The 13,485-nt window shown below is 45.2% G+C and overlaps 1 protein-coding gene across 1 annotated transcript; it reads right to left on the bottom strand.

The window, feature by feature from the left end:
• Positions 1-6,899: 6,899 nt before the first annotated feature.
• Positions 6,900-9,531, bottom strand: LOC129604866 (probable serine/threonine-protein kinase clkA). The gene is made up of 4 exons (XM_055512987.1): positions 9,499-9,531; positions 8,576-8,866; positions 8,351-8,391; positions 6,900-8,235 (listed from the first exon to the last, which is right to left on the bottom strand). The coding sequence occupies exons 1-4, from the start codon at positions 9,529-9,531 to the stop codon at positions 6,903-6,905; spliced, it is 1,698 nt and encodes a 565-aa protein (XP_055368962.1). The 3' UTR covers positions 6,900-6,902.
• Positions 9,532-13,485: the final 3,954 nt, after the last annotated feature.

Raw genomic sequence — 13,485 nt, 5'->3', positions numbered from 1 at the left:
GTTTCTGCTTAAACAGCTTAGTTTACCCGAAAATCATCAAAACATCAAACAATTAATGTGAACAAAACATAAATGTTGTAATAAGTAGAAAAATAAGTAGACTCGATTGGTTGGTAATGGCAGAGGAGGCAACTGTAGTTGATGTCACTGCTGATGGTGCAGATGCTGGAGCAGCTGTGGTTGTAGTTGCTGTGGATGTTGGAGCAGTTGTTGTAGTTGTAGTTGCTGTAGCTGTTGGAGCAGTTGTTGTAGTTTCGGTAGATGTTGGAGCAACTGAAGTTGCTGTAAATGCTGGAGCTGTTGTTGTGGTTGTAGGTCCTGCAGGTCCAGGAGCAACTATGGTTGTAGTTGCTGAAGATGTTGGAGCAGTTGTTGTAGTTGCTGTAGATGTTGGAGCAGTTGTTGTGGTTGTAGGTACTGCAGGTACTGAAGAAACTATGGTTGTAGTTACTGTAGATGTTGTGTCCGTGGTTGTTGTAGTTGTTGGTGCAGCTGTGGTTGTAGTTAGTGGTGCAGCTGTAGTTGTTGTACGTGTTGGAGCAGCTGTGGTAGTTGTTGCAGTTGTTGGTGCAGCTGTAGTTGTTGATACAGGTCCAGGAGCAGCTATGGTTGTAGTTGCTGTAGATGTTGAAGCAATTGTGTTTGAAGTTGCTGTAGATGTTGGAGGAGTTGTTGTGATTGTAGTTACTGCAGGTACTGAAGCAACTATGTTTGTAGTTACTGTAGATGTTGGAACAGCTGTTGTTGTAGTTGCTGTAGATGTTGGAGCAGCTGTGGTTGAAGTTACTATAGATGTTGGAGCAGAGGTTGTGGTTGTAGTTGCAGTAGATGTTGGAGTTGCAGTTGATGTTGCAGTGGTTGTTTGTGCAGATGTAGTTGTTGGTGCATCTGTAGTTGTTGTAGTCGGTGAAGCACCTGTAGTTGTTGGTGCAGCTGTGGTTGTAGTTAATGGTGCAGCTGTAGTTGTTGTACTTGTTTGAGCAGCTGTGGTAGTTGTTGCAGTTGTTGGTGCAGGTGTAGTTGTTGATGCAGGTCCAGGAGCAGCTATGGTTGTAGTTGCTGTAGATGTTGAAGCAGTTGCTGTAGTTGCTGTAGATGTTGGAGCAACTGTGTTTGAAGTTGCTGTAGATGTTGGAGCAATTGTTGTGGTTGTAGTTACTGCAGGTACTGAAGCAACTATGGTTGTAGTTATTGTAGATGTTGGAGCAGCTGTTGTTGTAGTTACTATAGATGTTGGAGAAGAGGTTGTAGTTGTAGTTGTAGTTGCAGTAGATGTTGGAGTTGCAGTTGATGTTGGAGTGGTTGTTTGTGTAGCTGTAGTTGTTGGTGTAGCTGTAGTTGTTGGTGCAGCTGTAGTTGTTGTAGTCGGTGAAGCACCTGTAGTTGTACTTGTTGGAGCAGCTGTGGTAGTTGTTGCAGTTGTTGGTGCAGCTGTAGTTGTAGTTAATGCTGCAGCTGTAGTTGTTGTACTTGTTGGAGCAGCTGTGGTAGTTGTTGCAGTTGTTGGTGCAACTGTAGTTGTTGTACTTGTTGGAGCAGCTGTGGTAGTTGTTGCAGTTGTTGGTGCAGCTGTAGTTGTTGATACAGGTCCAGGAGCAGCTATGGTTGTAGTTGCTGTAGATGTTGGAGCAGTTGTTGTAGTTGCTGTAAATGTTGGAGCAACTGTTTTTGAAGTTGCTGTAGATGTTGAAGCATCTGTTGTTGTAGTTGCTGTAGATGTTGGAGCAGCAGTGGTTGAAGTTACTATAGACGTTGAAGCAGTGGTTGTAGTTGTAGTTGCAGTAGATGTTGGAGTTGCAGTTAATGTTGGAGTGGTTGTGTCTGTGGTTGTTGTAGTTGTTGGTGCAGCTGGGGTTGTTGTAGTTGATGGTGCAGCTGCAGTTGTTGTAGTTGATGGTGCAGCTGCAGTTGTTGTAGTCTGTGAAGCACCTGTAGTTGTTGGTGCAGCTGTAGTTGTTGTAGTTGATGGTGCAGCTGTAGTTGTTGTACTTGTTGGTGTAGCTGTGGTGGTTGTTGTTGGTGCAGCTGTAGTTGTCGTAGTTGTTGTGTCTGTGGTCGTTGTAGTTGTTGGTGCAGCTGTAGTTGTTGTACTTGTTGGTGTAGCTGTGGTGGTTGTTGTTGGTGCAGATGTAGTTGTCGTAGTTGTTGTGTCTGTGGTTGTTGTAGTTGTTGGTGCAGCTGGGGTTGTTGTAGTTGATGGTGCAGCTGTAGTTGTTGTAGTTGTTGGTGTAGCTGTGGTGGTTGTCGTTGGTGCAGCTGTAGTTGTCGTAGCTGTTAAAGCAGCTGCAGATGTTTCAGTTCTTGTGTCTGTGGTTGTTGTAGTTGTTGGTGCAGCTGTGGCTGTTGTTGGAGCAGCTGTAGTTGTTGGAGCACCTGTAGTTGTTGGAGCAGCTTTAGCTGTTGTAGTTGTTGGAGCACCTGTAGTTGTTGTACTGGATGGAGCAGATGTAGTTGTTGGAGCACCTGTAGTTGTTGGGGCAGCTGTAGCTGTTGTAGTTGTTGGAGCACCTGTAGTTGTTGTACTGGTTGGAGCAGCTGTAGTTGTTAGTGTAGCTGTAGTTGTTGGTGCAGCTGTAGTTGTTGTAGTCTGTGAAGCACCTGCAGTTGTTGGTGCAGCTGTAATTGTTGTAGTTGATGGTGCAGCTGTAGTTGTTGTACTTGTTGGTGTAGCTGTGGTGGTTGTTGTTGGTGCAGCTGTAGTTGTCGTAGTTGTTGTGTCTGAGGTTGTTGTAGTTGTTGGTGCAGCTGGGGTTGTTGTAGTTGATGGTGCAGCTGTAGTTGTTGGTGTAGCTGTGGTGGTTGTCGTTGGTGCAGCTGTAGTTGTCGTAGCTGTTGAAGCAGCTGTATATGTTGTAGTTGTTGTGTCTGTGGTTGTTGTAGTGGTTGGTGCAGCTGTGGCTGTTGTTGGAGCAGCTGTAGTTGTTGGAGCACCTGTAGTTGTTGGAGCAGCTGTAGCTGTTGTAGTTGTTGGAGCACCTGTAGTTGTTGTACTGGTTTGTGCAGCTGTAGTTGTTAGTGTAGCTGTAGTTGTTGGTGCAGCTGTAGTTGTTGGTGCAGCTGTGGGTGTTGTAGTCTGTGAAGCACCTGTAGTTGTTGGTGCAGCTGTAATTGTTGTAGTTGATGGTGCAGCTGTAGTTGTTGTACTTGTTGGTGTAGCTGTGGTGGTTGTCGTTGGTGCAGCTGTAGTTGTCGTAGCTGTTGAAGCAGCTGTAGATGTTGTAGTTGTTGGAGCACCTGTAGTTGTTGTACTAGTTGGAGCAGCTGTAGTTGTTAGTGTAGCTGTAGTTGTTGGTGCAGCTGTAGTTGTTGTAGTCTGTGAAGCACCTGCAGTTGTTGGTGCAGCTGTAATTGTTGTAGTTGATGGTGCAGCTGTAGTTGTTGTACTTGTTGGTGTAGCTGTGGTGGTTGTTGTTGGTGCAGCTGTAGTTGTCGTAGTTGTTGTGTCTGTGGTTGTTGTAGTTGTTGGTGCAGCTGGGGTTGTTGTAGTTGATGGTGCAGCTGTAGTTGTTGGTGTAGCTGTGGTGGTTGTCGTTGGTGCAGCTGTAGTTGTCGTAGCTGTTGAACCAGCTGTAGATGTTGTAGTTGTTGTGTCTGTGGTTGTTGTAGTGGTTGGTGCAGCTGTGGCTGTTGTTGGAGCAGCTGTAGTTGTTGGAGCACCTGTAGTTGTCGGAGCAGCTGTAGCTGTTGTAGTTGTTGGAGCACCTGTAGCTGTTGTACTGGTTTGTGCAGCTGTAGTTGTTAGTGTAGCTGTAGTTGTTGGTGCAGCTGTAGTTGTTGTAGTCTGTAAAGCACCTGTAGTTGTTGGTGCAGCTGTAGTTGTTGTAGTTGTTGGTGCAGCTGTAGTTGTCGTAGTTGTTGTGTCTGTGGTTGTTGTAGTTGTTGGTGCAGCTGGGGTTGTTGTAATTGTTGGTGCAGCTGTAGTTGTTGGTACAGCTGTAGTTGTCGTAGTTGTTGGAGCAGCTGTACTTGTTGTTGGTGTTGGAGTAGCTGTGGTTGTTGTTGGTGCAGCTGTAGTTGTTGGTGCAGATGTAGTTGTTGTAGTTGTTTTGTCTGTGGTTGTTGTAGTTGTTGGTGCAGCTGGGGTTGTTGTAGTTGATGGTGCAGCTGTAGTTGTTGTAGTTCTTGGTGTACCTGTGGTGGTTGTCGTTGGTGCAGCTGTAGTTGTCGTAGCTGTTGAAGCAGCTGTAGATGTTGTAGTTGTTGTGTCTGTGGTTGTTGTAGTTGTTGGTGCAGCTGTGGCTGTTGTTGGAGCAGCTGTAGTTGTTGGAGCACTTGTAGTTGTTGGAGCAGCTGTAGCTGTTGTAGTTGTTGGAGCACCTGTAGTTGTTGTACTGGTTGGAGCAGCTGTAGTTGTTGTAGTCGGTGAAGCACCTGTAGTTGTTGGAGCAGCTGTAGTTGTTGTTGTTGGAGCAGCTGTAGATGTTGTAGTTGTTGTGTCTGTGGTTGTTGTAGTTGTTGGTGCAGCTGTGGCTGTTGTTGGAGCAGCTGTAGTTGTTGGAGCACTTGTAGTTGTTGGAGCAGCTGTAGTTGTTGTAGTCGGTGAAGCACCTGTAGTTGTTGGAGCAGCTGTAGTTGTTGGAGCACCTGTAGTTGTTGGAGCAGCTGTAGCTGTTGTAGTTGTTGGAGCACCTGTAGTTGTTGTACTGGTTTGTGCAGCTGTAGTTGTTAGTGTAGCTGTAGTTGTTGGTGCAGCTGTAGTTGTTGGTGCAGCTGTAGTTGTTGTAGTCTGTGAAGCACCTGTAGTTGTTGGTGCAGCTGTAATTGTTGTAGTTGATGGTGCAGCTGTAGTTGTTGTACTTGTTGGTGTAGCTGTGGTGGTTGTCGTTGGTGCAGCTGTAGTTGTCGTAGCTGTTGAAGCAGCTGTAGATGTTGTAGTTGTTGGAGCACCTGTAGTTGTTGTACTAGTTGGAGCAGCTGTAGTTGTTAGTGTAGCTGTAGTTGTTGGTGCAGCTGTAGTTGTTGTAGTCTGTGAAGCACCTGCAGTTGTTGGTGCAGCTGTAATTGTTGTAGTTGATGGTGCAGCTGTAGTTGTTGTACTTGTTGGTGTAGCTGTGTTGGTTGTTGTTGGTGCAGCTGTAGTTGTCGTAGTTGTTGTGTCTGTGGTTGTTGTAGTTGTTGGTGCAGCTGGGGTTGTTGTAGTTGATGGTGCAGCTGTAGTTGTTGGTGTAGCTGTGGTGGTTGTCGTTGGTGCAGCTGTAGTTGTCGTAGCTGTTGAAGCAGCTGTAGATGTTGTAGTTGTTGTGTCTGTGGTTGTTGTAGTGGTTGGTGCAGCTGTGGCTGTTGTTGGAGCAGCTGTAGTTGTTGGAGCACCTGTAGTTGTTGGAGCAGCTGTAGCTGTTGTAGTTTTTGGAGCACCTGTAGTTGTTGTACTGGTTTGTGCAGCTGTAGTTGTTAGTGTAGCTGTAGTTGTTGGTGCAGCTGTAGTTGTTGTAGTCTGTGAAGCACCTGTAGTTGTTGGTGCAGCTGTAGTTGTTGTAGTTGTTGGTGCAGCTGTAGTTGTCGTAGTTGTTGTGTCTGTGGTTGTTGTAGTTGTTGGTGCAGCTGGGGTTGTTGTAATTGTTGGTGCAGCTGTAGTTGTTGGTACAGCTGTAGTTGTTGGAGCAGCTGTAGCTGTTGTAGTTGTTGGAGCACCTGTAGTTGTTGTACTGGTTTGTGCAGCTGTAGTTGTTAGTGTAGCTGTAGTTGTTGGTGCAGCTGTGGCTGTTGTTGGAGCAGCTGTTGTTGGAGCAGCTATAGTTGTTGGAGCAGCTGTAGTTGTTGGAGCAGCTGTAGCTGTTGTAGTTGTTGGAGCACCTGTAGTTGTTGTACTGGTTTGTGCAGCTGTAGTTGTTAGTGTAGCTGTAGTTGTTGGTGCAGCTGTAGTTGTTGTAGTCTGTGAAGCACCTGTAGTTGTTGGTGCAGCTGTAGTTGTTGTATTTGTTGGTGCAGCTGTAGTTGTCGTAGTTGTTGTGTCTGTGGTTGTTGTAGTTGTTGGTGCAGCTGTAGTTGTCGTAGTTGTTGGAGCAGCTGTACTTGTTGTTGGTGTTGGAGCAGCTGTGGTTGTTGTTGGTGCAGCTGTAGTTGTTGGTGCAGATGTAGTTGTTGTAGTTGTTTTGTCTGTGGTTGTTGTAGTTGTTGGTGCAGCTGGGGTTGTTGTAGTTGATGGTGCAGCTGTAGTTGTTGTAGTTCTTGGTGTAGCTGTGGTGGTTGTCGTTGGTGCAGCTGTAGTTGTCGTAGCTGTTGAAGCAGCTGTAGATGTTGTAGTTGTTGTGTCTGTGGTTTTTGTAGTTGTTGGTGCAGCTGTGGCTGTTGTTGGAGCAGCTGTAGTTGTTGGAGCACTTGTAGTTGTTGGAGCAGCTGTAGCTGTTGTAGTTGTTGGAGCACCTGTAGTTGTTGTACTGGTTGGAGCAGCTGTAGTTGTTGTAGTCGGTGAAGCACCTGTAGTTGTTGGAGCAGCTGTAGTTGTTGTTGTTGGAGCAGCTGTAGATGTTGTAGTTGTTGTGTCTGTGGTTGTTGTAGTTGTTGGTGCAGCTGTGGCTGTTGTTGGAGCAGCTGTAGTTGTTGGAGCACTTGTAGTTGTTGGAGCAGCTGTAGTTGTTGTAGTCGGTGAAGCACCTGTAGTTGTTGGAGCAGCTGTAGTTGTTGGAGCACCTGTAGTTGTTGGAGCAGCTGTAGTTGTTGTTGTTGGAGCAGCTGTATTTGTCGTAGTTATTGTGTCTGTGGTTGTTGTAGTTGTTGGTGCAGCTGTGGCTGTTGTTGGAGCAGCTGTAGTTGTTGGAGCACTTGTAGTTGTTGGAGCAGCTGTAGCTGTTGTAGTTGTTGGAGCACCTGTAGTTGTTGTACTGGTTGGAGCAGCTGTAGTTGTTGTAGTCGGTGAAGCACCTGTAGTTGTTGGAGCAGCTGTAGTTGTTGTAGTTGATGGTTCAGCTGTAGTTGTTGTAGTAGGTGGAGCAGTTGTAGTTGTTGGAGGAGCTGTATTTGTTGTAGTTGTTGTGTCTGTGGTTGTTGCAATTGTTGGTGCAGTTGTGGTTGTTGTAGTTGATGGTAAAGCTGTAGTTGTTGGTGAAGCTGTGGTGGTGGTTGTTGTTGGTGCAGCTGTAGTTGTCGTAGTTATTGGGGCAGCTGTAGTTGTTGTAGGTGTTGGAGCAGCTGTGGTTGTTGTTGGTGCAGCTGTAGTTGTAGTTGTCGGTACAGCTGTAGCTGTTGAAGCAGCTGTAGTTATTGTGTCCGTGGTTGTTGTGGTTGTTGGTGCAGCTGTGGTTGTTGTAGTTGATGGTGCAGCTGTAGTTGTTGTAGTTGTTGGTGTAGCTGTGGTGAATGTTGTTGTTGCAGCTGTAGTTGTTGTAGGTGTTGGAGCAGCTGTCATTGTTGTAGTTGTTATGTCTGTGGTTGTTGTAGTTGGAGCAGCTGCAGTTGTTGTATCTGTAGTTGTAGTTGTTGGTGCAGCTGTAGTGGTTGTAGATATCGGTGTAGCCGTGGTTGTAGTTGTTGGAGCAGTTGTGGTTGTTGTAGTTGATGTGGTTGTTGGTGCAGCTGTAGTTGTTGTTGTTGGTGGTGTAGATGTAGTTGTTGTAGTTGTGTCGGTGGTTGTTGTAGTTAATGGTGCAGCTGTAGTTGCTGTACTTGTTGGTGTAGCTGTGGTGGTTGTTGTGTTTGGTGCAGCTGTGGTGGTTGTTATTGTTGGTGTAGCTGTGGCGGTTACTGTTGGTGCAGCTGTAGTTGTCGTAGTTGTTGGAGCAGCTGTTGTTGTAGTAGTTGCTGCAGCTGTAGTTGTTGGTACAGCTGTAGTTGTTGTAGTTGTTGTGGCAGTGGTTGTTGTAGTTGGAGCAGCTGTAGTTGTCGTAGTTGTTGGAGTAGCTGTAGTTGTTGTAGTAGTTGGTGCAGCTGTAGTTGTTGGTGCAGCTGTAGTTGTTGTATCTGTAGTTGTAGTTGTTGGTGCAGCTGTAGTGGTTGTAGCTGTGGTTGTAGTTGTTGGAGCAGTTGTGGTTGTTGTAGTTGATGTTGTTGTTGGTGCAGCTGTAGTTGTTGTTGGTGGTGGTGTAGATGTAGTAGTTGCTGTTGTTGTTGGAGCAGCTGTAGTTGTTGATGTAGTTGTGGTACTTGTTGCAGTTGTTGTAGTTGTTGGAGTGGCTGTAGTTGTTGTAGTTGTTGGTGCAGCTGAAGTTGTTGTGTCTGTAGTTGTAGTTGTTGCTACAGCTGTAGTTGTCATGTCTGTAGTTGTTGGTGAGTTTGTTGTTGTTTGTGTTGTTCCTGAAGCTGTTTTACATTGTAAATATTTATTTTTGAGCTTTTAATATAGCTTAATAACAGCAGTTTAATTATGTTCTTTTTTGTAGTTTATATATTTTATGCTGCATAAATGCAAACTTACCAACAATCAAAAGGAGGATGACGTACACCTTCATCATGGTTCTATTACAATTAGACAATCAAAATGTTTTTTGTTAGATTTTAACATTTATCTTTTTTCACATATGCACAGATAAATTCATTCAAAAATAAATATGAAAGCAATTGAAAGAGTCAACGTTCACTGTTTGTGTAGGTGAATCGTCATTGTTGCTCCAGAGCTAAACATGGTTTGTAGGACACTTACAGATTTCTCCTGCTGATGATGAACCGTTCCAACGCTGTGAGGCTCCCTGATTTCTGATCCTGCTCTTCTGAGCTCTTTGATGTTTGCTTGCTGATGTGTAACACTGAACAAACAGCAGCTTTTATAAGCACAGAGGAGCTTTAGTGACACCAGGTTCCACGGTGACGTTACTGATGGATTTGTCTTGTTTAGGTGTGGCCCTGTCCTCCTTTCTTCTATGTGCTTCAGGGCTTCAACTGGATGAGTAACATTGCTTCTATATATATAAAATATATAAATAGTGTCTTCATCCTGTAATATATTACTCCGGTGACAACTACAGTATAGCTTTAACAGCAAAGCATCTGTAATTTATCATCTATATGTTTAGTGGCTGAAGGCTCAGAAACAGCATTTGTGTTTGGTCATGGTTTGTTTCATATATGAGGTGTTTCAGCCTTGAATGACGGACAGACAGACAGACCACACCTGTAGCCAAGTGCGTAGTTGTTCTTTTGTCAGGGGTTTGTTCTTCTCTCAGTCTCTTTTTTCATTCCTGCCTCCCTTTGTAGGTTTATTCCTACTCCTGGGGGTGAATGACTGTTGGATAGTGTTGTAAAGCGCAAAGTACATGGAAACGTTAACAACGTCTTCATAATTATTACAGAAAGTTTTTCATTTCTTTTGGACTCAGCAGCCTAGTAAGATCACCTATACAAGCTACAAGCTATAGATTTTGAAAGATGCTCTGACACTCATTTATGGTTCAGCTTTTGTTGAATGTTTTTCTGCTCCACAGCTGTAATCGACATCACAGCTGAATTTACAGCTTTCCATCCACAGACACAAACTAGAACATGTTTGTTGTCATCATAAGCAGATTTAGTTTGATAGTTACATTGTTTCAGATGCCAGCGTTGCTGTGAGCAGAGTCACCCACAGACCGTGGTGGTCATGTATGTTTGTGATGCACTCATGCTAGGAATTGAAATATGATCTCAGCGAGATGGAAAGTTTATTTAATTATATATTTGACTATTACAGTCAAACTATTACAGTTTTCATTTAAGTGTTGAGTCACCACATGTTGGAAAATTGAAACACCTGGGGGGATCAACTGGGCTCAAACAGGCAACCCCCTGCTTCCCAGACTGAAGCTCCACCCACTGAGCCACCAGGTCACTAGCAGCACTGCATCTCCCCTCTCGCCCGTTTACTGTGGCAAATCCGTTCATCTTTGAAACGAAGACACTTAATGCAGATGCCCAATCTGAAGCTGCTGCCTGCGTCTGTGTCGCCCTGTGATACGACATCACCGGATGAATCCCAGCGTGTACAACATCAATGACCACAGCCTGGTGATGAGTAAATCTTACTGTATTCACAGCAGACGTACCAGGTTTGACCTGTTTCTGGTGGAAGTGGCTGAGAGCTTTTCATCGCACGGACCACAGTCTGACACATGGGTGTGTGGGTGTGGACAAATAAGGGACGTGTCCAGGGTGATGCCCAAGGACGGAGCTCTATGGCCTGATTCCTTCATGGATCAGCCTTGCTGTTGTTTCTTATTGTTGGTTTTCACTGCAGCGGAAAGAATCAGGATCAGGCCGTTCTTGATCAAAGACTATGCTTGTCATTAAGACAAGAAAGGATTTCATCTCATTGGTGAGTCGGACAAAGGTGCCAACAAACAAAATTCCTCAGATTCCAATACGTTGACTTGTTTGTGTCGACTTTATTGTTGTTGTTGATCCCTGAAACACGAGTCGGATGGTTGACGATCAACATCAGCCTGCGTTCCTGAGTGAACCAGTAAAAGCCTTTGTTGTTTGCAATCAGTGACATTATTATAATGGCTCCACATTCAAACTCTCACTGAGCCGGAACTGGGCCTGACGCCAGGAGTCAAACGCCAGCAGTGAAACTGCAGCCGCCCGGAGCCCAGAGGCGGCGGGCGACTGGTGTGAGGACGTCATACAGTGACACCAGCCTCATGTACAGATGGTGAGCTGTTGTTTATGGCTGCACCTACAACTGCTTTATTTTGTTTGGCTCCACCTGCAGCCTCTCCTTTGTTTGCTCAGCTCAGTTACCACAATAATGTCCTTCTGTGCTGTGAAATGAAATGTGATGGTTGTCTGCATGGTTCAGCAAAGGCTTCAGCAGTGTTTATAGAAAACCAGAGCGGGTGGAAGAGCCCCAGTTGTGTTGACTTCTCACAGCGAATGAACAAGTCACGCTTTATGGCAGGTACGCTATAAAAATGGGATGTTTGCACATGATTTCTCCGGCTATAGCACTTAGTGACAGGACGGTGGCGTTCGCCTCTGATGAGCAGCTGACAGGAGAATAGCGGGATCAGGTGTGTCCCTCTCTTTGTGTTTCAGCCGAGTCTCGAGAACAGCAGACGCAAATAATTGGCTTCTATAGCAGTGTTTATTTTAGCTGGCGTCTGGAATCAGGGTGGTTCACTGCTGCTGTCATGACACAGCAGTCCCTTCCAGTCTGGTGTTCATGGGTTCAACTGGAGCCATGAGTCAGGAGCCCCGTTAACAGCAGGGGGCCGCAGACGTGTCCGAGGCTTTTGTTGCCTCTGGAGCAACAGAACCGGACATTTCTGTCTGTGAGCGAAGGTCTGTGATCATGTGACCAAAGGAACAGCGTCTGTCACTGCTTATGGGTGTTGGTGTTTACTGTCAGCAGACGCCATCACTTCCTGTGGGCAAAGACAACGTCTGAGCCACACAGTGTTTTCTGGTGGTGGTTCTGGTTTCAGGTTGTTGTCTCTGATCACACCTTTATAAAAAGCAGGCTCTCACCACATCGTTATGATTGTTCCTTCATCCTGAGCTGAACAAACAGGATTAGTGAAGCCTCCTCAGCTGAAGTAGGAGCTGTGAGAAGGAAGCAAATTAAAAGGCTTAACAGGAAGTAGCAGGGCCCTGCTCGCTCCCAGGACCTAGGTTCATTGGATTTACTGAGCATTTGTTTACAGTTGGTTTGGTTTGGACATTTGGTTAGAATTTGATTCTATACTAAAACTAATGTTTATTTGCATAAAAACTGTCAGAGCTCTGGTCCCTGAAGTACCTAAACACAAGCAGCACGTCAGCGCATCAGCAGCTCATTCACATCACTTCATCCTGCTTCCCATAAAAGCACGGTCCAACCTCGCGTCCAGCCTGCTCAGAGTGTGTTCGTGTCAGATTCACAAAGCGAGTGTGAGGTGGAGCGGAATCTGAGAGCAGCTGCTGTAGGATAGAATTTAAAATTCTCCTACTCACCTACAAAGTACTCAATGATAAAGCTCCTTCTTATCTTAAAGACCTCATAGTTCCTTCTGCTCCCAGCAGAACGCTTCGTTCTCAGAGCGCTGGGCTACTTGTGGTTCCTAGAGTGTTTAAATGTAGAACAGGAGGCAGAGCTTTTAGCTACCAAGCTCCTCTCCTCTGGAACCAGCTCCCTCTTCAGGTTCGAGAAGCTGACACACTCTCCACCTTTAAGATTAGGCTTAAAACCTTCCTTTTTGATAAAGCTTATAGTTAGAGATGGTTCAGGTCACTGGCAATGATTGTTAGTCACAGGAACCATCTCTTAGTTAAGCTGCAATAGACATAGACTGCTGGGGGACTTAATTTATACACTGAGCTCCTCTGTTTCCTTCTACCTCTTCTGTTGTTTTATATTCAACTACCCTTGTCTCTTTCTCTCCAGTTGTTGTGCTCCCCCCCCCCCCCCTCTCTCTCTCTCTCTCTCTCTCTCTCTCTCTCTCTCTCTCTCTCTCTCTCTCTCTCTCTCTCTCACTCTCTCTCTCCTCCACTCTGTCCTCACCTACAGGTATCATTGGACTCAAAGTTTGGTGTCTGTGATGGGCAGCTGCGGATCCAACCATCCTGCCTGTGCTCTGTTGTTGCTTGTTGTTGTTGCTGTGCTTTTCTCTCTCTCTATCCTCTCACCCCAACCGGTCGAGGCAGATGGCCGCCCACATCCAGCCTGGTTCTGCTGGAGGTTTCTTCCTCGTTAGAGAGGGGGTTTTTCCTCTCCACTGTTGCTGTCAAATTAAATGCTTGCTGTATGTGGGATTTGTTGGGTTTAGTTGTGTGAGGTCTTAAACCTTACTTTGTAAAGTGCCTTGAGGTAACTTTGTGGTGATTTGGCTCTATATAAATAAAATAAAATTGAACTGCTGGATGCAGATACAGAGCACATGGAGCAATGACGGCATAGAGCTTCAGCCTGAGCTGAAACCTCGACACTGAAGAAGAGCAACATGTGTGAAGTGATGCTGCTGTAAACATGAAGGAACATTAAGGACATGGCGTCAGGGCCCGTCTCCCTCTGTCCCATCAGAACCACTGCTGACCTCTGGCTCCGTGTCCAGCTGACGTGGCTCATACAGATGGTGACGGCAATGATGTTCTGTTCTTTTGATAAATCCTTGGAATCTTGTATCGTCTTCTCTAATCTTCAAACTTCCCCGTTCTCTGTGTCACTGAAATATTTCCAATTGAATTGACAACAGGAACTGTTGTCATAGGCTTGAAGCCAAAAGCAGGTGTTTTCCATTTTCCTTCTTAGTTTAAATATGGTCTTTGTGTAGGAGCCTGTTACAAAACAATGTAAAAGCTGTTTTCACATTAAAGAACTAAAAAGAAAAAATGTTCAGCTCAGTCATAACATTTGATTAAAATCTGACTGACTTCAGTGAAATGATCAGTAAAATGTTAAGTGAAGTAAAATAATTTGTTGTGTAATGATTTTGCAGTAAAAAGCATGAATGAAAACACTTAGAAGCTTGTATAGTGGTTCTGGTTCTGGTTTAGGTTCAGGTTCTGGTTCTTGTGGAGTTTTATAAAATATAAACATTTTAAAAGAATTCATTATTGACAGCAATCTCGTGTTTCCAACAGGAATGTTGCTGTTGGAGAACA

This window comes from Betta splendens, chromosome 11, assembly GCF_900634795.4.
Source record: "Betta splendens chromosome 11, fBetSpl5.4, whole genome shotgun sequence".
Classification (NCBI taxonomy): Eukaryota; Metazoa; Chordata; class Actinopteri; order Anabantiformes; family Osphronemidae; genus Betta; species Betta splendens.
The sequence above is the reverse complement of the archived record's forward strand: the minus strand, read 5'-3'. Positions and strand labels throughout refer to the sequence as shown.